Source organism: Pieris rapae, chromosome 23 (genome assembly GCF_905147795.1).
Source record: "Pieris rapae chromosome 23, ilPieRapa1.1, whole genome shotgun sequence".
NCBI lineage: Eukaryota > Metazoa > Arthropoda > Insecta > Lepidoptera > Pieridae > Pieris > Pieris rapae.
The window spans coordinates 4,490,975-4,516,987 of record NC_059531.1 but is presented as its reverse complement, the minus strand read 5'-3'; the positions used below and the strand labels follow the sequence as shown (position 1 = coordinate 4,516,987).

Genomic DNA, 26,013 nt, shown 5'->3' with positions numbered 1-26,013 from the left:
CATTAGAATCATTTAATGTATATTTCTTTTTTTTGACGTTCATAACTGTACATTGTATTACCTATATGAATAAATGAATTTTGTTATATGAATTATCTAATACATAAGAACCTTACAATAGAGCTTGAGTACTCTGATGCTAAATTCCAGGTCTGAGAGTAAATTATAATCAGTAGATACTCCATCCTCTGATACCGAGGAAACCAGTAGGGATTCAGATTAAATACATTCACACTTCATTTCGACACAGTTTTTTTTATAGAATAGGAAGTAAATGGGCACACCTGATGTTAAGTATCACCTATACCCGTGGACTCTGAATGGCAGATAACTCGCTAGTGCGTTGCCGACCTTTTAAGAATTGGTACGCTCTTTTCTTGACCACTAAATCGAATTGGTAATACTTCGTTTAGTTAGTTGTGTAACAAAGGATCGCGAAGTGAGGTGGAATTTCGTATTCTGCCTCCATGGCCGATGGTGAAACGCAGCAGGTTTTAATCCGAACAACTCCTCTGAACACTCGCTATGGTAAATGCGGTAGAAGATGCAGATAATTAACTGATAAGTCACTGCTTATAATAAAGTGTTTACTTGTTTGTGTGTAATAATTAAATACTTAATAACTTTTATGAAAACCAAAAAATGTATTAACAAACAATTGCCATGAGCGGCATACCCTAGTACAATGTATCACACTTATAAATATTTGTGTATCTGTTAGGTATGTGTAATAATAAAATAGTAATAAAGTAATAAAAAGTCTTTATTCATTTTAAGTACATTTTCTTTTCAAAGTGTAAGATTTGGGAACCCTTTTAAGTAAAAAATACCTGTGTCAGGGTTCCCAGCTCTTCCATAAACAAACTTAATTCTTAATAATGTAATTATTTTATGTATGTGTGTGTGTTTATTTCTTATTTAATTATTTTCATCACATAAACGTATTATTCAAAAATAAATTATACTTACAGACTACGCCAATACGATAATGTCGAGGAATTCTCGTGTCGCGGTGTTTGTGGTTAAACTCCTCCGAAACGGCTTTCCCGATTCTCATGAAATTTTGTGTGCATATTGGGTAGGTCTGATAATCGGACATCTAATTTTATCCCCGTAAATGGTAAGGGTAATACACCCCTAATTTTTTTTCAATTTTAGATAAAAAAAAATTATGATACAGCATTAGTAAATACATATAAACCTGAATTTTCAGCCCTCTACGATCAACCCCTATTTTTTATTATAAATGATATACATGGCAAAACGACGTTTGCCAGGTCAGCTAGTAAAATATAAAATTAAACACATAATATACACAATATCGCTGAATTCACTTTGCAAACATACAAATATGTCGATAGTGTTAATTCTTGCGTGTGACTCCTAGCGACAATATTTTGAATAATATACATAAGCACCCTACCAAAAGACATTTAAAAATCTTTAATTGACCAACAGTTTACGCGCCTAGTTTTATTAAGCCATTTCAATTCGCGGTCTAAGAACCATAAAATTTAAGAAGAAATTCCTTAACGCAAACAGTAGTTGTACGCGACAGGAATTTAAAATATTGGTGTTACCAAATTCAAAATAACAGTAGGATACATTCTTCAAGCAATAACAGTATTTATTTTAAATGTTAATTAAAATCATCATAATCACAAATAATATAAAAAAAGCTAATAAATTCAGCCTCCGATTTTTGTATCTGTTTTATGATTATTAGAGTAGATGTCAAGTAGATGATTAGGTTCGTGAGACACACGCCGTCGACTTTTTGGGTCTAAATAAAAGAAAGACTTTCTTGCGAATGTTAGATGCGCACATAGAAACTTCATTGGTGCACGGCCGGGAATTAAGCCTACGAACTCGGGGATAAAGGTGCACGATGAAGCCACTAGTGCAGCACTGTTCTCCTCTCCACTAAAATGCGTGTCCATGACTTCCCTTTATGGGTGTCCCCTTTGCTCCCCTCCCTATTTTATAAAAACAGTTTTACCCTATTGCATAGATTTAAGCGCGGTGACCGAATTAAGAAATTCCGTAACGATAATAAAAGTAAACCTAACAAACGATGACGTAACAATACGCGTTAGACCACGACAGAACCCATACTGCGTCTTCCATCGGTCTGGCGTGATCGGTGACGTAGCACAGGTGCGTTAGAGTGGGACAAAACGCATACTGCGTATTCGCATCTCTCTGACGAGACCGGTGGCGTAAGCGCTGCCAGTACAGCGGGTACGCGTTAGTGAGACATACTATATAGGTGTGTTAGTCGGTAGATTTAATTAATATCAAAGAAAAAAATACTGCATAAAAAAAATATAATTGCATAAGTTGATAAAAAAATCCTATGCTTATATTATTATATAAGCATAGGATTTTTTAATTTTTAATATAATAATAGCTTTACCGCGGCAGAGTTCCCCCGAATGCCACACGTTTTTTTTTTATTTTTTTTTTCTTATAGTTACGGAAGCTAGTTACGGATTTTACAGTAAACCCATACCGGTAACCGGTAGAGTAAGTGGAGAGAGACAATTCGCACTCGAACGTGACCAGCGACCTAAAGTGGCGTCAGCTGATATGAATGGATCTTTATTTTTAACACGTTCTTATTGCTATGCAGACTGCAGGTTACCAGAGGGTCAGATATACGAGTTATAGTGGATAGGTCTGAGGTCGCGGTTTGAACCTCGGCTGTAGTTTTTTAATAATAGTACCTGGATGGCCGAGCTTTGCTCGGTATTTTTATTTTTTTATAAATTGTGTTTTTGGAAATTATATATAAGTACGAATTACATACTAATAAAATGATGAAATATGAACAATATAGATTATATATGCTGGAATAGCTTTAGTGTTGTTGTGTCGTTAAAGCTTTTTAAAAAAATAGTATTATTATTCGCCGATAGATGTCAGGAAGATTCATTTTTCAGTTTAAATTGGGACTACACAAACACCACCTTTTTGTCATTTTCTATCATTTATTCCTAGCTAGATCGATTTATCGCCCCCGAAACCCCCCGTATACTAAATTTCATGAAAATCGTTGGAGCCGATCCCGAGATTCCAATTATATATATTATATGTATATTATATATATATATTATATATATATAATATTGCTCGTTTAAAGATATAAGATAAGATTACTTTCATAGAATCGCCAAAAAGTCGTGAATCAAACGCAACTAGGGATCTTTAACCAAACTCATAGCCGCCCATGGCCACGTGTTTCTGAATGACTATTAAATGCGCCACTTAAACACTAAAGCAACACTAAAATAACATTTTAGTTATTTTTTTCTATACGTAGTATATAAGTAGACACACTTTTTTTAATTGCCTAGTTTTTGTATGGGCACTTCTTTTCCATGTTTTATCCATATCTCTTAAGCAACATTCATTCCCCCGCTAGATCTATAATGTCATCTGTCCATCTTTTCTTTAGTCGTCCTTTGCAGGCAGGCAAGACCTTACCTTCGCAATGTCTAAAATCTAATATAATACTGACATATAGAGTCACAGACACTGTCCTCTCTATCTACACTAATATTATAAAGAGAAAACTTTGTTTGTTTGTTTGTTTGTTTGATTGTAATGAATAGGCTCATAAACTACTGGACCGATTTTAAACATTCTTTCACCATTCGAAATTGCTTATCCACGAGTAATATAGGCTAGGTATATTTAAGTTTGAACAAAAATAGGGTTCCGTAAGATATTAGGGGTTTTCGGACACAAGGTGTAAAAAATCAACCAAAAAAGTTACTTATTTTGCGTACCGTGCCTAAACTATTAAAGATAGAACCATAAAATGTTCTAAGTAATTGTAGATCTTATAAATATCTACAAAAAAGTCCGCGACACACTATACCTATCTATGTCGAGTGAGGCACAATAACCATAAATGATATACATGGCAAAACGACGTTTGCCAGGTCATAATCTAGTATATAATATATTAATAAATAAATTCAGCGATTTGCTAATTCACAATCATAACGAGGTAACGAACGAAATCCACTTTCGCTCAAAGTGGAGTATTATCAAAGGGCCTATATGTTGCCATTGCTTTTAGGGATTTGGGGATTTCAAAGTTCTTACATAAATCTCATTTGCTATAATGCCTTTTGTTTAATGCAACCATATTCAACTTGTTTTTACCACTACATCAAATCAAATCAAAATATCTTTATTCATATAGGTAAACATGTACAATTATGAACGTCAAGAAAAACAAATTAAATTAATTGCAAATTAACATTTACAACCAGTTCACAAGTCAAGGGCGTAGAGCGGGTAAGAAGAACTGGCAAGAAACTTTCCGCCACTCTTTTCAATCGCCAAGTTTTTAATACAAATTGTTTGAACTGGAGCAAATTAATTCCAACTATATGCTTATACCACATGAATCCCGGTTTGTTCCCACTTAACATTAAAAAAAGTCGTAGATGTCGACGATCGCCCCATAGTCTTTGTGGAACCAGCTGCCGACTGAAGTATTTCCGAACCAATTCGACTTAGGGTCCTTCAAGAAAAGAGCGTACCAATTCTTAAAAGGCCGGCAACGCACTCGCGCGCCCTCTGGAATTGAGAGTGTCCATGGGCGGCGGTATGGTAACATCAGGTGAGCCTTCTGCCCGTTTGCCCCTGTTCTATAAAATAAAAAAGTCTGAAAATGCATCCGAGAGTGTCAGTCGCGTTACCTATTTATACTGAAGCAATTCCAAGCTATAACTATAAATATGAATTATTAGATATAAATATGACTTACAAAAGCTATTCAGATGCTTCAAGGTTGAGAACATTAATAACATAAATATACACTTAAAATACAAAGCTCCGTAAAAAGGCTCGCGTAATTTGTACCTTCCATGACCTCTAAATTCAGAAAAGCCTATTATTGCATCCATCCATCACACCTGTCATCGCCAGTCCCCGCCCCTAACTCCGCGGACATTAGGCCGTTTTTATGTAGACGTAATAAAATTAATTGATAAAAAAATTTAATGATGTTTAACAACGCTGTTTGGTTAAACATAAACCCGACACCGTAGTTATCCGTTGAAACTGTATGTTATCGTTAATGTAATTAACAATATAAATATATAAAACAAAGTCGTGTATACTTATAATTCAAGATCGGTTTTCTCTTTTTTTGTTTCTCTGTTCCCAATAGCAGAATAAGTTTTTTAATATCGCATAAGTTATCGAATACCAATAAATAAATTTTACGAATGTAAACAGCATGTGGCGCCATCTGTTGATAAAACTACGCATCATTTTATATCGATATCGTGTCAGTTCAAGAAATTCGAATTTTGAGGTGACTGAGGAGATGCATAACCAGGCTTTGATCTTGATCGAATTAAAAATTATATGTCTGAAGTGCAGAATCGCAATATTGGCGCTATAGAGAAGAGTCCTAAACCTAATGTTGGCATTAATAACTTTTGTCGATTACAACCTGATGCAAATTTAAAATTTATTTAATTTTTATAATATTGTCCTCAAATTTGGTTGATAATATTATCTCTTCTGTTTTTTGAGATTTGTCAGGTATATCGGTTTTTGACATATTTATGTGTGCATTTAATTTCTTAATTAATTAGTGAAATTAACATTTATTTCGTATTCATTGTATTACTTTTAGTACGAAGGCTTATTATTATAACATTATTTCGAGTCCTTTAACTAGATATAATAAATTCATTTATATGTAAATAGTTTTATTTAAATTTGCATTATTCACATATACATATACGTGTTTCGTGATCATTTCGTCTTATAGGCAAGAGAGGCTTCTATGTCTGACATATGCCGTCGTATTACGTCTTACATAGGCATGACATTCCTTAACACTACGAGCGTTAAATGAATATAAAAACTGCATTGGTGCACAGCTGGGGTTCGAACCTATGACCTCAAGAATGAGAGTCGCACACTGATCTACAAGAAAATCAACGACAATATCAGAACTCAAGATTCAGAAAGATGATGGATTTTGACACAGTTCGCTCGAAGTCACGTTTCTAATTGTCATTCTTAACGGTATATTATTCGTAAACAAAATCAAAGTTTGAGGAACCACTCTTATATTTGAGCCTTTTGTTATTTTTCGCCTGCTCTGTGAGCGCGCTAGCTTTTGTAAAATATGTGCGTGCGTAGAAAGTACATAATATGTCAGAAGTGAAACTTCTTTGTAAATTAATTGTAACTAATGTAAAAGGCCTAGTAGATGATCATGTACCAGTATATGATCACTCCATGTATTTATATATCTATATTCACACTTATTAGACATTGTATACGTGCTAATGATAATATAAATAAATAAAAATTTGCGTTTACTGCATATGTCGTTCTGAAACAGAATTGCCATCTAAAGTTCTAATATGTAACTACTAAACGAATACATCAACCAATAGCGTGTATTTTTCTCGATCTACCTCTCTCTATCTCTCTCAATCGATCTCAATCGCTCTCTCCCTTTTCTTCGACAAAAACGCTGCACATCTTCGTGACGTTTTTTTACCCTCATGCGTCTAAAGAAGTTTCACTTCAAAAATATTTACAAGCATAAAATCGCTATTTGCAAAAAGTCATTTAGAAGTTCGTCAATGGTGGATAATCAAAGAATAATGAGTTCCGTTCAAAATGCTATTTATCAAGGTTTGTTGACCGTGGGATAAATATACATATATCTGCACATTTGAAATTTGGAAGGCTTTAGAATTTTTTATCTGCGAAAAATGTGATTTGTAGCGGAGCGTCCGAGGTCATCGCCCTTGTCCGACTCGCTGAGATATTAATCGGCATCAACCTTCCTCTGATAAATGATATTGTAATATTATATTCATTAATATAACGCCACTTGCGAAATGTTAGATAATTTTTCTATTATTTTTTCCACAGCCACTTTTTTTTATAGAACAGGGGGCAAAAGGGCAAGGCATTATTATTACATTTATTTTTCTGTATCTGAGGCGCAAAGTTTGTTAGGAGCACAGGAATTAATGACCGACTGAATGACAAAAATAAAATAAAATGAAAATAAAATACCTTTATTTTGGAACATAAGATCATCATGGTATCTCTTATTCCACGTCATTAAATTCAAGCCTGTTGGCATGTTTTTACTTCTTTGCAGATGACTCATCGGCAAAGAAGACAGAGGGTGTTGGCCGAGAGAAAAAGCCGGCGTAAAAAACTCTCGGTACTCTTTTTAAGATTACTTCATTAGAATAGTTAATTAATAATTAAAAAATAAACATTTATCCTCTATCAGCAGGAGGCATGGTGAAATAGGAGCACGCACTTACATTCTCGTGAGAACAACACGGAAATACATAGTCGAAATAACTAAGATCACCAACAGTTGTGTTGCTATAATTTTTTATTATACTACTCCTTATCTATTATTAGGATTAGGATATTGTATTTGTTTTTACAACAAACTCCCAAGTGAAATTACAGAACTATCACTAAATAAATTCAAAGCCCTTGTTAAAAGTAAATTAATTAATAAAGCCTTTTATAAATGGGACGAATACTTAAATGATCCTAATCCATGGGATTGATTTGCTCCAGTTCAAAAAATTTATATTAAAAACTTGGCGATTGAAAAGTTTCTTGCCAGTTCTTCTTACCCGCTCTACGCCCTTGATTTGAGAACTGGCAGTAAATATAAAACAGAACAATCTATGTACTATGTATTTATTAATAGCCGTTCATAAGTTTACATTATGTTACCTAAATTAATAAATTATTTAGGCGTGTTAAACGAAGTCTTTGTGCAGAAGCAATTTATAGAAAATATATTTCCTTAAAAACATATTGCTATCCACACGGCACCAAAATAAACTCGTACATATAAAAACTACTAGTCAACGTCCTATGTTACACAAGCGTCTGGGGTCTAGACAGCTTTAGTCTGGACACTGAGAAATCTTTGTAGCGATAATATTAAGACAATAAATCTAAACAAATTCATTAAAAGTCATTAGAAAAACAAAATAAATCAGCGGCTCTCCAACGTTTTATTAGTTAGGTCTGAGCCTCAGATTTATGTTTCTATTTATCTGTTTCATGATCATTTGCCAATCTAATAGGCAAGTAGGTGATCAACCTCCATTGACTGACACACGCCGTCGACTTTTTGGGTCTATAGCAAGCCGGTTTCCTCGAGATGTTTTCCTTCGCCGTTCTAATCTTGCGCACTTAGTCTTCATTGCTGAACATCCTTTCACCAATATGATGATATGACCAAAGTAATTAAACAAATTTTCTTTACCTTAAGAGTCTCGTACGAACTATGAGTTGATTCAAGTTTGATTGGTTAGATCTTTTAGCTGTCCATGGTATGAGAAGCCTCCTTCTCCAACTCCAAAATCATCTGCATTTCCTGTCCTGCGCACGTATAGTCCATGACTCCGATCCATAGAGAAATATAGAGAAATCCATCATCTGCACAATCCTCATCTATGTTGTATTTGAGACGGACTGATGCGAAGTAAGCTGCTCATAGAAATAAACTCCATATACAAATGCGTTCAAAGAATTGGTGCACAGCCGGGATTCGAACTGACGACCTCAGGAATGACAGTCGCACGCTGATGCCACTAAGCCAACACTATTACAAAAGTCCAACTATAGAACTCTTAATGAAAGTTATGAATGTCTTGTGCACTAAGCACTGTCACCGGAATTATGACGTCATATCCGTTGTTGGTCACAATATACGCACATGCGTATTGGCTGCGATCCAATTTCAGCATGAATGCACTTTTATTGCCCCCATCCGACGATTTAGTGCCAAAACATTGCGACCTCGCCTCAATGAATTGCCGGGCATACCTTATATGCTACGTATTTTTTTAAAAGTAGGTCAAAGAATGCTAACAAATACAGTAGGTACATATGGACACCAACTTCCAGAAGGCAATATTTAATCCTCAACCATATTGCTTCCACAGAACGCCGCGTAGTGAGTTTAAAACGCATAGTTAAATAGTAAATATAAGTTTTCATACTAAATAACGTCATCAAATTTATATCTCATATCAAAGTTTCTAAATAAAATAAATAAAATACGTTTATTTTGGAACATAGGATCATGATGGTATCACTTAATCCACGTCATTAAATTCGAGCCTGTTGGCATCCCTACTCATCGGCAAAGAAGACAGAGGGTGTTAGCCGAGAGAAAAAGCCAGCGTAAAAAACTCTCGATACACTTTAAAGAAAAAAAGCATTTCATCAAACAATATTTAAAACAAATATAGCAAATTAATTAGAAGTAGCTTGCCCAGCACTAGTCCCATGCGCTTTTATCAACTAGATAATCACTTACTTTATAGTAAACCTTTTTACACAGCTTTTCTTTAATACATTTCTTAAATTTAATAAAAGGCAGAGATAAAAGAGCCTCTGGGATTTCTCATCCACAAGACTTACAAATATTTGTCGAAGTTCACACTTACTCCAGTATTTAGTTCAATAAACAATAAAAATCAATAAACGTATAATGGCAAAATTACAAATTTACAATTAACTTATCCAATTTCTTAATGACACTGGAAAAAACTAGCGCTTAAGATACAGGCTCGACCTAGTTAGCTCATAGAAGTATATTATGTATAAGATTAACCACAATGAATATTGTATATAGAATTTAATATTTGTTTTGAGTCAAATAAAGAAATTTTTATTATTTTTTATTATTTACAGAAGATCGTTGTTTTTTTTTAACTAAACATAACCGTAGTATATGGGGTAAATAATCATATACAGGATATTAAAATTGTCCTCCTTTACTCATTAATGTCTAAAATCAGCAATATTTTCCAAAATCCTTCTGCCAAAACCAACCTTGGAGTTTAGGCACCTCTCGTTCGAATTCTTCGCAACTTTAACGGATTGAACACAGCATATGCGGAGCTGGATATATTCGGTAGTGGGCTGATCGGTTTTAGAGAAAGCATTGTTGGATTGCCTCTCTCGAACCTAATTCGCTGTTTTGCTGATGATTTTTTTTTTCTGCTTTACCAAAAATTTCTGGTAATTTCATTTAATTTTATATATGTTTCAATTGTATTTTTTATTTTTTGTAACACTTTTGTTTACTTTAATTGTCACTGTGTACTTATGTTTAAAATATACATTTTAGATGGAAGTATTTGTAAAATATGCCGTAAATTAAGTACTATGTAATATGATGTCGACAATAAATAAAATAATATATATATTTTTTCGCATTTCCGTTATTTTTTTATTTTACACAATGTCGCAGATTCGATAACTTATTAACGACGATGCTCTATCACCGTCGCCCGCCATTTTGATTTTAAAATAATTGAATGCAGGCGCCGATCAGGGAGCAAGTCAAATCGATCGACGCAACGCATTACTGACAATTTTAATAAAATAAATGACATCGTTTTATTATTACATATTATTATCTGAGATATTTATTCAAACCACAGGTACATTTCTCAGGGACCAAACTTTTTAACTCTGTTTTGATTTTCTGTTTCACTGTCGTGAATAAGACGCCTAAAGAGAACTAAACTTTTTGAGTTAATAAACCTAGTATAGTAAATTAAAATGCTCAGACATATCAACATAGTGTCAAAATATTATAGAACACTAAGGGCCTGTTTCACAATGTATGGATAAAGTACCAAATAGCTATGCAACACATAAATTATTCGAAAAAAAACCGAATAAGATACTTCGCGTTTCATGACGGATAGCGCTATCTGACGTGTAAGTGTTAAGTTTATATTAGTGAAACCTATTGTGGATACATCCAAAGTGTTTATTTTATGTTTTATTTTTAACTTTAATTTTATTGTAAAGATGTATCTGTTTTGTTTCCAAATAAATAAATAAATAAGGTGTTTGTATTTTGTGAATTATTATAAAGTACATTATTGGTTTTATCAATCGCTATAGACTTGTAGAAAGCTCTCTTCTCAATTTCCATTTTTTATGCTTCAACAAAAGCTTCGTTATAAGCTTTGTTGACACTAATTAAATTGGAGCCAATCGACGGGAAACGCCAAAATTGAAATTATATTTGATGAATTTCTGCGCCTCGAAAAAACTTATTTTTGCCTAACTTTTTTTATTATATAACAGGTGGCAAAGGGGCAGGAGGCTCGCCTGATGTTAACTGTTACAGCCGCCCATGGACATTCTCCATGCCAGAGGGCTCGCAAGTGCGTTTCCGGCCTTTTAAGAAATTATACACTCTTTTCTTGAAGGACCCTCCAAATATTACCAAATCAGATATATTTTTATTTTACATACCTGTCATAATAAATAAACTACAAAATGTCGTTACAGAATATTGAACAACATTTTAAAACAAATATTGAAATAGATTTTGGTCCAAAACAAAACCCACAAATCATACAAAAAGTTATTAAAGTAAAACTTTTATTAAATCGTCTCAAACTTTTTGGTCTGTGTGGCGCATGTCGCGTGACGGTCGGCCGCGGAGTAGGGATAAAGTGAAAGGCGCTCGTCATAGCAGCCAAGGCCAATATGGCGGCGCATATAGTTCGGAGCAGCTGACCGTTTAGTGTATAGACTATTATTCATTTGTCACAGAATTCAATAAAAATATTAGTTGGAGACTTAGTCTACTTTTATTAGTTCCATTATCATTCCATCCATAGCATTTTGAAATATAAAATTAAGATTGATAAAGCGATTTTATACCCTTAATGGAACATTATTCCAAATTTTTTTACTTAAATGTCTATAATGTGGAAAAATGTTTCACATTTACCGTGGTTTCATGAAACCACACAACATTTTAATTGAACAAGTCTTTCGATAAATCGAAAACCGCAAGTGATTGATTGATCTGTCGAAAACAGTGAATATATACTAGTAAACAAAGATGAATACGTTTCACAGGAATGTTAGGAATTTTCTTGTATTGGCCTACATGGAGTACTGTTTCCACCTCTGGACGAAAGCTCCTCAGTACCAGCTCCTTCCACTTGAGAGTATTTAACAAAGAGAGGTTCGAATCGTTGCTCGGCGTTGCCTAGAGATATGGGATAACACTGCATCTTCTACCACCGTAGAACCTCGTCGTTTAACTTAGCGTGTGCTGTGATGCGTATGCGGAACCAGCTGAATTAGTTCTATTTCCGAACCAATTCGACTTTAAAATTTTAGTCTTGGAGAAAGCAGCGTACCAATTCTTAAAAGGGCCGGCCTAGCACACGCGAACCCTTCGGCATTGTTAGTGTCTAACGCTTAAAATTACAAGTGACTCTTGCCCGTTCTGACAAAACTTGACAATATTTAAAAAATGTTTTCATGTTTATTAGTACCCAAAAACCTACATTATTTTAATTTAGTTATTAGCTTTTATTATTATTTATTTATTTATTAAGTTTACCACATCATACATAGTACTAAATCGACGGCATATTTTATAAAATCTTCCATCTAAAATTAAAGTTAAAGTAAAGATAAATGTTACAAAAATGTTCTATTAAGATAAAATAAGCACACAATAATATAAAATAACCAAAAAATTTTGGTAAAGCAGAAAAAATATATCAGCAAAACAGCGAATATTTCTCTAATACCGATCAGCCCACTACTGAATATATCCAGCTCCAAATAAGTACTTTTCCGATCGTACAGTGACATCATATTAATATTTTTAAGCCGCTGATGATACCATCAAAAACAAACCGAGCAAAAAAAAGCAAACCGAGATTTTCACATAGACCATACGGTCTATGTGAAAATCTCGGTTTGCAAATCTTACACTATGAAAAGAAAATGTACTTGAAATGAATAAAGACTTTTTATTTATATAAGACTTTAATTATTATTATAAGGAAACCACATGGGGTATGTGGATGTGTGTGAGTTTGTGTGCGTGCGTGGGTGTCTGTGTATGTGTCTGTGAATGTGTGTGTATTAAATTATTGACGTAATAATCTTACTATATTTAGATTTAAATGTTTTTAACATAAAATTTTGTGTCAACTTTCTACTCAATTATTTTATTATGATTAGCATTTTTTCGGTAACCTCATAGTTTAGATCCAGTAGCCACAGTGCAACCGTCTTCTACCGTATTATTCATAATTTAGAACATTAAAATAACTTATCCTGTTCACAACCACTTCTACTATCTTCTCTTATCTTCTCTTATTGTTACAGAGATGTCTCCCATAACAATATCAGCGTGCTACCTTCAGATGCCCTACTCCTAGCCACCGGACTAAGAGATTTGTAAGTAATTTAACTGTTTAATAAATAGTGATGAGTACAGCATCATCACTAATCTCATCATCATCATTATTCTCCTAGGAAAGAGAAAAAATACTGTCCGACATACTCCAAACATTAGATATAATAAAAAAAGACTTGTTTTTTTTTTCAAGAAAATATTTTTTTGCGTCGTGTCGAAACGGGTTCTTGGGAATGAATAATACAGTAGTTTAGACTGTAATTAAATATCTCTGTTGGATTTTTTTATAATGACTAGAAAGCAACGATAGAGGTTGTTGCTTCTCTATGCAGATTTTTTTTAGAAGGTGTCCTATAATATACAATAATTTTGATATCAAAGTGTCGGTTTCTGCCTCAGAAAGAAACGAGAAAATAATTTCACAAAGCTTACAACAAGATCTTGACAGATTTTTGGTTGCATCCAATCGATACATCATTATGACCCGGCAACGAAAAAAAACACTCCATGACTTCAGACTTTATTTAAAAGAGATAATTTCGGAAAAATCTCTATAACAAAGCTTTTAAAATGAAAGCTCGTAAATACATATTATACTTACTAATACTAATAATACGGGTATATTGGCAATGTTGTCCTAGTAGTTTCAGCGTGTGACTCTTATTTCTGAGGTCCTAGGTTTGATTCCTGGCTGTGCACCAAAGGACTTTCTCTCTACACATTAAACAATTGCTCGAACGGTGAAGGGAAATATCATGAGGAAACCGGCCCTAGACCTTAAAAGCACTATTTGCTTTGCGTGTGTCAGGCAAAGGAAACTAACACCTAACTGCATATTAGATTGCTAAACCATGACCAAACAATGATAGAAAACTGAGGCCCAGAACTAAAAAGCTTGTCCGGTTGCTTATTTCTTTGTTAATAATATATCCCCGGCACGTAGCATGGCCAGATTTTATATCTTTTATGTATGTATAAGTTATCTAAAACTGTCTCTGTAATTAAATGTAAAACTTATTAATTGATTTTATTACAATTAAAAACTAATTGTTTACAGATAATTTATGCAATAATAAATATTTAACGACGTTTAACAGAAGGTTCCGATGTAAAATACAAAATTTATATGATTGTAAACGCTTTTGAATTGCTAATTAAACTAGCTAAAATTTATTTGTTGCTTGCAAACATTTTGATTTTTCGCTTTGAATGTCTCGTGGAACATGCCCCAACGAGCTTGTCATGTGAGGGCCATAGTTCTATTCTTATACATTTATATTCTCACAAAATACATTATTTATTTCTTATACATACTTGCTTTAACCATGGCCCAAGAATGGAGACTCACTGCGGACGCCCTCTGCCCCACCTAGGGTTTATAGGACATTAACTAATACTTGCTTTGGCTTCACTTTGCGAAAAGAATGTATTATATAAATTTAGGATATATTTATTTATTTAGTACTCCTACAGCTAACATAAATTATACATAATGACATACAAATACACTGAGAATATAGTCAAATATGGAATACATGATATATTTAACAATAAAAAGATTTATAAAAGGGAACAAACAAACAAAAATTATTTACTACATTTGACTTATTGTGATTTAATTTATTTAACTAAGCTTAAATTACTTAGTTGTGTTGTGTGATGATGTAAAAGTGTGGGTATGTACGTGATATAAACATTATTAATTAACTCTTATAAAGAAATTAAAGCCTATCAGTCAGATACTCTGTAACAGTGTAATAACATTTCTTTAATTATTTGGTAAACCCCAAGAAATTTGCCTCGCTCTTCAAACTTTCCGGTAATTTGTTATATATTATTATTGACGTAAATGATCCTGATTCATGTAATCCCAATCTGGATATAGGTGGCATCTGATGGCCTTTACGAGAAGGTCTTACGCCCGAATCCCAATAATTAATCCACAATCTCAGATTGTTTTCAATCTGAGATCAGACCGTGACAGTCGATCAATCTCCTATGTGCGTCCCAATAACCAAACCCTACGAAGACAATCCATTTTTGTCGAAAGATAGAATGCAAACTCTTCGCTCTTTACACTCATATTTCATAATTAATCAAATCAAATAAAACCGTATAAATAATATTTAAAATATACATGTGTCTATGTTTGAAACACATCAAATAGCTTTTTAATTATTTTAAAAACTGGTGTAAGTTTAATCTTAAGATAGGATTGGCACTGTTAAACTGTCATTTTCATACAAAGGTCTATTAGTCTAAGATCCGTGATTAGAAAAATATACCCTCATCTGTTATTTAGATGAAACAATTTTTTATAAGCTGATTTCAATATTATGAACTTATAAAAACAACCTCTGCCATCATAAGCCTGCTGCAACATGAGAAAGTAAAAATAAAAAATTAATTAGATGTTAATTAATTTATTACTATTCATTGCATCAGAAGATTAGAAGATAATTATCTCAGATGGGCAAAAATGGATTGAGTTAGGTTATTGGGTTTGGGCGTTAGTGAGTATCTTCTTTGTATCTTCCCTATTTTATACATATCAGGATAATTTCGAATAAATTGATGATTGTAGCATCGTATATATTTATACACGAACAAAGCCCAAGGATTATTTAACTCCAAAGTAATAAAATTTTGGACGTGTGATGGCACTGGTCGGCAGTGGTACAGGTTTTGCGGCATGCCTTACTTAAAACAGGTTGCATTAAGGTCTACGTAATTTTGGCAAGATTTTTACATGGCAATCACTCAGTTTTACTTTCCGCTTTCACTTTTATACAGAATCCTACACAACATACGAGTTTTTTTTATTTCATAATAATAGCACATTTCATATCTTCCTTAACATATTATAGTCCAAAACCCCAAGGCGTCATGTATTTTCTGACGAAAATGTGATGTGAGTAGTGTTAGTATGTACTATCAAAAACATTGACCCTTTTTCGCACTCCACTACTGTTTTATTTAAAAATAAAATAAAACTACTGTTAATGTCTTAACTCTGCCATGTATATGTGTTGTTGTCATGTTTTGTTTTGTTTGCATCATATGGTTGTATAAGTGTAACCTATTGTGGATGCATCTAGTGTGTTTGTTTTGTGTTTTAATTTTGACTTTGTTTTCTAACAAATAAACTAAGTAACTACTTATTATACACATATTGTAAGGATGTTTCTGTTTGGTTTCCGAATAAATAAATAAGCATGCCTGCTAGCTTGCTACAGCATTACATGCTAACAGAAGGATGCCACAGAAAGATTACAAGATAGGCTAGGTAGGATTGGGTGAGGTTTTTGCATAGTTGGTGTTGAAGTGAATTTATGGCATAAATTGAGCACCCTTCACCTTCCCTTTGAATTACCTACTTATCGATACTTAGTGATTTATAACTTCTGGCAAGCTGTTGAAATTGTAGTTTGATATAACAATTTTATAAATGCACGGTGCAATGCAGACATCCACGGCCGTGTCCCACGGTATAAATAACAAAATAAATAAATAATTTTTATTAAATGGTTTTTTTTTTCATTAAATTATGAATGTATCCACACCGTTTTGTGTATATTATGTATAGGATTAATTTAAGCTCGCTGATGTGATTTATCTTTGAAGCGATGAGCTTTAAAAGCTTACACTCCCCACGTCGTCGTGCCTTTTAATATAATGATGCGATTATCATATTTCAATATACTTACAGTAGTATTTAGGAACGTCAAACAAACTTTAAGAGCTGTCAGACCGTTTCGTTATGACACTTGAGAGAAGATTGTGACCTAAGAATATATCTTATCTTATATCTTTAACCGAGCAATTCTTGTATATTATATATGTAATTGGAATCTCGGAATCGGCTCCAACGATTAAATTGATATTTAGTATGGATATATAGTACGATAAATCGATCTAGCTAGGAATCATTTCTAGAAAATTTCATTTTATTCGTGTTTTATCACACTCCTGATTTTTTTCTTTAAATTAATAACTTTAAAAAAACCAGTTCGATTTTTTTTATTAATCTGTCGGTAAGATCGAAAAACATTATTCATATTTCATCATTTTATTAGTATGCAATTCGTACTTAAATATAATTTAAAAAAAACACGATTTATAAAAATAAAAAAATACCGAGCAAAGCTTGGTCATCCAGGTCCTGGATTAAAATATGACACACGTATGTCAATGTTGAATTTTGTCATACGTCTTTACCAAGTATCGACTCTGATCTCGCCTTTAATCAAAATTAGTCTTAAAATCTTGAGGCAGTTAAAAATACATGTATGTATATGGTCCAGAGTTTATACCAAAGCGAGAGATTTTTTGAGATAATTTAAGAATTCCACCCCTGATAATGATTGTAGTTGAACATGACACTTGTTACAAAGAGTTACAAAAGATTACAATGTTCATTAATATTGAGCATTTTTCACTACACTCGTGTCCTGAATACCGCTGGATATGAATCGGTTGACGTCACATTATAGGGTTGGCACTTTGACTATAATAGTAACGACACGTGTGGCTGTTCCATGTCAAGAGTGGAAGTTTTCTTGCCAGTTCCTCTCATTTATTTGAGTATTACGCATTCTTTAACTTTATTGTTTTAATACAATCTCTCTGTTTGTTTGAAGTGCCTTGACAGCTTAGCTTGGCTTGTTTTAGAGAGGGCAGCTCAGCCGAAATGGGATTTTCCCACGATTGAAGCTAGGGCATCTCCTCGGGGCTCGGCATGAGCAGTCATGTATTACACATGTATTACGAAACCTTAATTTTAGTATCAATAAACCTAATTTGCCTAAATATACAACGAATAAATTATGTTTTGGAATGATTGGTTTGAATTGCTTTTAAAAACATTAGAAGGTTATATTATGTAATTCATTGAAAATATTCAATAAAATGGCAATGTTTTTGATATTTTTTACTTAACGCTACTTAAAGGTAATTTTGTATAACATATTTATATGTTTAATTTAAATATAAGGACAGAAATCGCTTGAAAGCGATAACCCGTTGGCCTAAAAATAACAATTATAATAAGCTAATATATTGTTTTAATACATTTCAGTTGCCATTGAAACAGTAAGCTATTATGACTATTTTTTCTGAAGAATTAAGAGCTATTTTTTATTCGTTAAGGGTTTTGGGACTTGCTACTGTGCATACGCACTATAATCCCACGGCTCTAGCAGCAATTACCCGATGACACAGATTCAGTTCAAATAGTTAATATAAACGCCATCTATTGACGTCACTATGTAACTAGTTATGAAACAGTCGACAACCCTAGCGAGAAGGCGCCAATGAAATCTACAGTATTGCGTTATTGTTTTACGAATTTATAAACATCATGAATCAAAAGATACCAGCTGTATATCGTCGCGTTTCGACATACAAAACATTATTCAAATATATTCGTAACTGTGTATAATATTTATATTTGTAATTTTTAATGTAACAGAAGGCAGAAAGAGAGGAGACCTGATGTTGTGATACCGCCGCCCATGGACACTCACATTGCTAGAAGGCAAATTGGTGGTGCGCGGCAAAAATTGTCTTGAAAAACACTGTTTTTTTTTTTTAAATAGGGGGCAAATGGGCAGGAGGCTCTAGGTCTGAGAATCGGACAACATCTATTTTTCATCCCCCTAAATGTAAAGGGTAATCCACCCCTAATTTTTTTTTTCAATTTTAGATTTTTTATTTTTTTATGATACAGCATTAGTAAATACATATAACACTGAATTTTCAACCCTTTACAATCAAGCCCTATATTTTAATTGATACTTAAGGAGTTTGAGGTACTTAGCGTAGCAAAATGTTTTATGTTGGTGTGTACTAAAAGACAGACTAGGCATTAAGGAGAAACGAAGTTCGCGGGGGCAGCTTGTTTATTAATATTATTGATTCATTCGTCTATGGTTGAATTCGTAGTCTACAGATCCAATATAACATTGCTTTATTATAGATAAGAAACTTCCACACTTGCGTTGTCTATTGCAAACATACGAGTCTCGTTTGTTTCAAGTTAGATACTTTAAAACTCCGACGTGACTTCATTGACCTAGTTTATTTGAATCAAATATTTAACTTTAATACTCATACTAACATTCTTGTTCAAGTATCCCTTCTGTGTAATCCTAGAGTTGCTGGAACTGGAAGTCTTTACCTACTATCACTTGTCTACTGCTTTTAATGATCCAGTGAATATCTATATCGCTCTTTTTTTGGAACATAAGGTCATCATGGTATCACTTATTCCACGTCATTAAATGTGAACCTCAAGGCATCCCAGATTAGAATAGGCCGCTTAATATCTATTTACTCAATCGACAATCTAAAAATACGTTTAAAGGACTGGCTTGAACACACAGTACGTAGTCTTGAGATGCTTCCGAGACCTAATATTATGTATTAACACATTTCATTCACTCACTACATGCACCCGTGTGGGTGAGTGAGTGAGTGAATGTGTGCTCATGCACTCAGGCGGATTTTAATCAGTTGCAAAAGCTAAAACCATAAAAAAATTATTTCAGTTTTATATATATATATTTATAGAAAAAAACAAATGAATGACTGTCATCGAAGCACAAATACATGAGTAAATAGCTGTACAAATTTGAATTTGGAATTCCATACCAAATTGAAGATTGGATTTTGATTGAAGGATTTTTTGGATTCTTTGGATTGAAGCTATTATTATAAACTCATAATTTTTTTACATTATTAAGACGAAACGTGAATGACTCACGGTGTCCTGCAAAAAAAAATTTTTTAGTATAACTTATGTTTACATATATTGTTGTACGTATTAGATATGATTTTATAAAATTATCAGTAGATTTAGTAATATGTATGATGTTGTAGACTAAATAAATAAATTAAATTAAATCCGTTAAAAATGTGTTTTCTTTAAACTTGAAAAAGTTATGTTAATAAAAGACTATTATAATATATATTTTTAATGGAACTTACTAATAACTTTTAACTTTGCAATGGAAAAGCTGCTAATCAAATCTTACACCATTTAATAAATTGTATTTGAAAATATTTATATTATATATTTATTGTTGATTGTATTGTATTGTTACTTATATTGTAATTAATTTGATCAGGAATCTATCGGCGAATCGGCTTCAGAGGGTCGCTGAAGGTGCACTGAATAGTCCATCACTGGCAAGGCTGTGGTTAGACAGCTGTTTTCTGGTGGAGCTGCCCACGGCGAGACTATCTCGGCTGCACTATCTGTAAATATACTAGATATATTTTAATTGCTTAGTTATTCTAGTTATTAGGAATAGTCAAGTGAAGAATTTTTAAAGTGAAACTTCTTTAGGCGCATGAGGGATTTTTTTTTCCCTTACATATGAAATTGGTGTATTTCGTACTGGCCACTTTAATCACGATGTTCTCCTCTTTGGTAAGGAATTCCAAATTCAAATTTGTACAGCTATTTACTCATGTATTTGTGCTTCGATGACAGTGATTCATTTGTTTTTTTCTATAAATATATATATAAAACTAACTAGCTTTATTTTAATTGCTTAGTTATTCTAGTTATTAGGAATAGTCAAGTGAAACTTCTTTAGGCGCATGAGGGCATTTTTTTTTTTGAAAAAATATTGAGACCGATTGAGAGAGAGAGTGTGAAAGGGAGATCGAGAAAAATACACTATTGGTTGATGTTATTCGAGTTACATATTAGAACTTTAGATGGCAATTCTGTAGCATAACGTCTTTTATTTATTTTATTGATTTGTTTTTATTTATATTGTCATTAGCACGTATACAGTGTGAATATACTGCTCATGTATTGCGGCTAATAGTAAGTAATAATTAATTTACAATTACACTTCTGACATATACATGTACGTTGTATGCAGGCACTTTTTCAAAATCAGGAATCAAAATTGTCATCTAAAAAACCGATGCACAACCACTGAATTACGAGACAAATCTTATTCAAATAATCCCTCGTGCTACAGTTTAATAATGTACCTGATGTTACCTCGAATAATATTGAAATAAGACATCCCACAACGAATAATTCGCTAGAAATAGTTTCGTGAAAGGCCACTTATATTTAGGAAGTGTCTTTTATAAAGCTAATAATAACATGAATCTAAATCGCTATCACGCTCTATTTATTTTGTAATCCTACAATGACAAACAGACATAATGCAGAAGAACAAAGAAGTGCTTATGACGGTTGAGAAATGGAAATGAGCTTCTTCAACTAATCTTACAAGGCAAAGTGGCAGATAGAAGAAGACCTGTCCACAGACGCACGTCCTAGTTGTAAAACTTAAGACAATGATTTGGTCAAAGCACCAAGTCATTCCCTAAAACCGCGGCATTAAACTATACATGATGAATATATAGGTATATAGATATATACATGATTATCGCCAACCACTGCAATGAGACCATAAGAAAAAGACAATAACAAAGAGTTTATTTACGAAACTGTATTAGGTATGAAGTTTAATTTATAAAATTTAGCAGTAGGGAAAGTACAATGTATCATTTAGGAACCGTATGCTTGCATTGTCAGATTTTAGTTTGGCCATGTTAGGGTATTTTAATATAAAAAAAGTAGATGTCTTTGCCGTTCCAGTGTGTGGTGTTATGATGGCGAGTGTGGGAGATAGGAAAAATATTCTTGAGTGATTCCTGGGTGTTCAGTTCTTAGCCTATAAATTATTTATTAACTTTTATTTTCACTACATTTTTCTATCTTAACAGTAATTACTAATACGATAGAATTCCAAATAACTCCCACACCAATTATTCTAGATAAAAACATTAAAAAATTAAACTTATAATAATCTATCTATCCATAACTAACAATATAGCAACTCTTGTGATTATATTTTTATGTTATTAATAATAAAAAAGTCTATTTCATTAGCGGTATGTGGTGATAGCCAATCGTCCTGAAAACCATACACTATCATAAGACAGGTACGGGACAGAAACCAGTGGAAAAATATTGTCCGTTTCAGATGTCTCCTTGCTGACCACGATCAGACATGAGCTACCTCAATATTGCCATGTGTAACGCGAACGGAATGATGCAAGAGGTTGTTAACCTAATGTTAATATAGACTGAGGAACAAAATAACCACATGCTATATTTAATCAGTCATAAATCAATGGAGTAAGGAAGTATGTTTAAGATTTAGGATTTTAGTTAATTTATGATATTATGAATAGTTAATTTGATTTAGTGAGAGTCGCAGAGAGCGTAGCTTCAGAGATATTCCTTTTAAATAAATATTTTCCATGTATTACTAGTAAATGTTAAAAGAAAAACACTTTTTTAACGCATTGAAGTCATGTATTATTGTAAACTTATAATTATTTTAACATAATTTTAAATTTAACAGACGTAATAGTGTAATTTTTTTCCAACGCCGATGAAGAAGTTTAAATAAACAAATATATATTATAATTTTACTGATTTCCGACAGTAACGTAGTTACACCCCCCCCCCCCCCCCCAATGTATGTACGCTGGAATTCGCACGTGAATTCCGTTGTACGTTCGTTAGTTGTTAGATGACGTATGTTATAACTGGATCAAAATACCAGTTCCAAACAGGTATTAGCACATGTCCTTGATAAATTGCAAAATCAATTGCTCTAATTTATTCGCACGTACATCCTCTGACTAAATTTAAAATATCATTTAGATAAGCAATTTAAAACAGCTGGCCCCGCTAACGTATTTTTAATATATATCTGCTAAAAGACATAATTTATAATTACGATCTAACCTAAATTAACGAATCTATAATTGAAAACTTTATATAAAACAAATAACATATAACATATAAATATACCTAATAACTAACCTTACAATTTCATTATTAAAATATATTATTAAAAGGAGTCCCTTTAGGCAAGGTTCCGAAGATACTAGCAGCGTTCCCTCTTTGAATAGCTAGACTAATTCTTTGTGCAAGGTAGCTGCCAGCTCTTCGTTCTCCTGTGATGTCGACTAATTTTTAAAAAACATTTTTGATATTTCCCTAAATCGCCTTATAGCGCTAGGACCCCACGGACCAAGGGTCTCGACACCGAATGGAACAAAATCATATTCAGAGCTTAGACCCCTGTATTTGCAGGCTTTCGATTTTTCAGCCGCATCACAAGCCGCACCAACTAAGTTGTTGGTTCCATGAAGATGTAATTATTTAAATATTAACTGCGACATATATATTATTATTATTTATTTATTTAGTACTCCTACAGCTAACATAAATTATATATAATTACAAACAAATTCACTGAGAATATAGCCAAAGATGGAATACATGATACATTTAACAACAAAAAGATTTACATAAAAACAAAAATTATTTACTACATTTGACTAATTGTGATTTAATTTATTTAACTAAGCCTAAATTAGTTGTGTTGTGTGATGGTGTAAAAGTGTGGGTATGTACGTGATGGTGTGTAAGTGGGGTGTGCTCGTGATGTGGGTGATTTTGCGCTATGGATATTCTTAATACATACATTTAGTGGTTAATATTTTCGTATTCAAGGTCACAACACTTAATCAGTGACATCACCAACGATTCCACTTAATTATAGGATCCGATAAATGCGAGTAATCCCACATAACCCCATTATTTCACGTTACCCTCGTGACGAGGGTCGACGCGGCTATCTTGCTCATACTCGCAAGATATCATTTAGTAGTTAGGTTTCTCTCTACTAATGGTAGGATTTAGACATAGACATATTATTTATTACAAACAAAACATACACACATAGACACACAACATAATCAAAGAGAAAAAATTATATAAAAGATATAATGAGAGGTGTATTATTTTTTTTTCTTTTCCCATTCGGTTCGTCTCAAGTATGTAATGCGTGTGTGCTGTGGCTGGAAATGACCCTGACTCAGCATTATGCTGAGGAGCAGAGTGTTCCACAGCGCTGGTCATTCTGCCAGAGACCACAGCAGCTAGTTTGCGCCTCAGTCGTAAAAAAAAGGATATATTAACACTTAGTAGGAAATGATAATAATAATATTAGTGAAAGTTAGCAATATCGGTAATTAAGTTTTGTTTAAAATTGTTCGACGTTGTAAATTTAAGGTTAAAAATAAGAATAATTGTTAAGGATTAGATTTTTTTGGGCGGATTAAAAACTAGATTTCGTGGGATTTCTGTTGAGTTAATAGATTAATTTTATAGCTGCGACTAAAATTAGACTTTATTCAGTAAGGTGTTTTCTATGAAGAGAAGTGAAACTCAGAAAAGTAAATAGGCCGTTCACATTGCCCGAGTTTTTTTAGGCCAAAAATAATCTTTGGAATGGCCCAGTGGAAAGAAAAAGAGAGGACGCCCACCAGAAATCTGGGAAGAGGAAATAAAAGAAATAGCGGGGAAAGAAAATACTAGCGAAAGACAAATAGAAGAATATGTATTTGCCTTCCCTCCGTCAGAGGTCGGACTATCTATCTATATACTATCTAACTAACTAACAAAACTTTTGTATATTCAAAGTTGTGTTAGTTACACTATGCATAACTCAGGAACTGCTAAACCGATTTGGGTAAAAATTGGTGAGGTAGCTTTAGAACCAGGAGACGGATATAGGATTTTTTTTTATCTACCCGTTCAATAGCTTTATATAAACTTAATGTAATTCGTATTATAATAATCGAATACACCCTATTCAATTTTTTTTATTTTATTGAAAGCGTTTTTTGGCAAATGCGACGAAATGTATAAAACCTCTATAGCATATAGTGTTGATATGTCCCCGAAGTGATCGTACATAACGTGTTTTATTTCGTGGAAACATCTTGCAAAGCAATAAAGCCCTTACAGCCCCAAAAACTAATACTTTATCACATCAAAATCTAATTTATTGCGGAAAGTTGGGAGTTTTTGTTTGCGAAAATCTAATATTTGCGAACACTTACATTTGTTTTCCTTATATTAGTTGAATATTTACTTTCAACATTGGAGAGTAGAAAACACTGTATAAAACAATTTTACAATTAGACAATCTATTTTAGATATAGATTTTTACGGAACGTCACAAAGATATGCAGCGTTTTTGTCGAAGAAAAGGGACAGAGTGATTGAGACCGATTGAGAGAGAGTGAGAATGGGAGATTGAGAAATAATACACCCTATTGGTTAATATACTCGTTTATTAGAACATGAGATGGAAATTTTGTGGTATAACGTCTTGTGCAGTAAACTCAGATTTTTTATTTATTTATAAATCATTAGCACGTATACAGTAAGTAAACAGTGTAAATATAGATATACAAATATATGGAGAAATATACTGGTACATGATCATCTATTGTACCTTAGTAATAATTAATTTACAAAGAAGATTCGCTTCTGACATCTGTACGAACGCACTTTTTTACATTACTTAAATTCTGAAGGTTTTGATATTCCCGATAAGCAAACCGTCTTCATTAGATAGCATAGCAATATGTCTGTCTCATATGTCGTTCACTTAGGTTGCAAACTAGTTCAAGACTTTCAGTACGTAGTAGACCAACTGTAAGTCCCGTCTGGTTTCCAATTTATTGAACCAATCTTATTGAACATGCATGTATAATTACCAATAATTGAATTAAAAATTGTGGCAAATGGCGCCCACAAATCCCCTGATTCACTCGCTCAGTGGACCAAAGGCATGATGCTCTATATGTATGTATGCGAGTCGTTACTCCCTCAACCTTGATACGTCCCTTCTCAGACATCTCGGCTGACA

At 33.1% G+C, this 26,013-nt stretch overlaps 1 protein-coding gene across 2 annotated transcripts in view; it reads left to right on the top strand.

Moving 5' to 3' along the window:
* The window catches only part of LOC110998260 (lutropin-choriogonadotropic hormone receptor), a 105,886-nt gene that overhangs the window by 10,735 nt on the left and 69,138 nt on the right, over positions 1-26,013 (top strand). For both annotated transcript variants that reach the window (XM_022266813.2, XM_022266812.2), the window contains exons 2-3: positions 13,210-13,281; positions 20,368-20,499. In XM_022266813.2, coding sequence (XP_022122505.2) covers positions 13,210-13,281; positions 20,368-20,499 — 204 coding nt within the window. The remainder of the gene's footprint in view (positions 1-13,209; positions 13,282-20,367; positions 20,500-26,013) is intronic.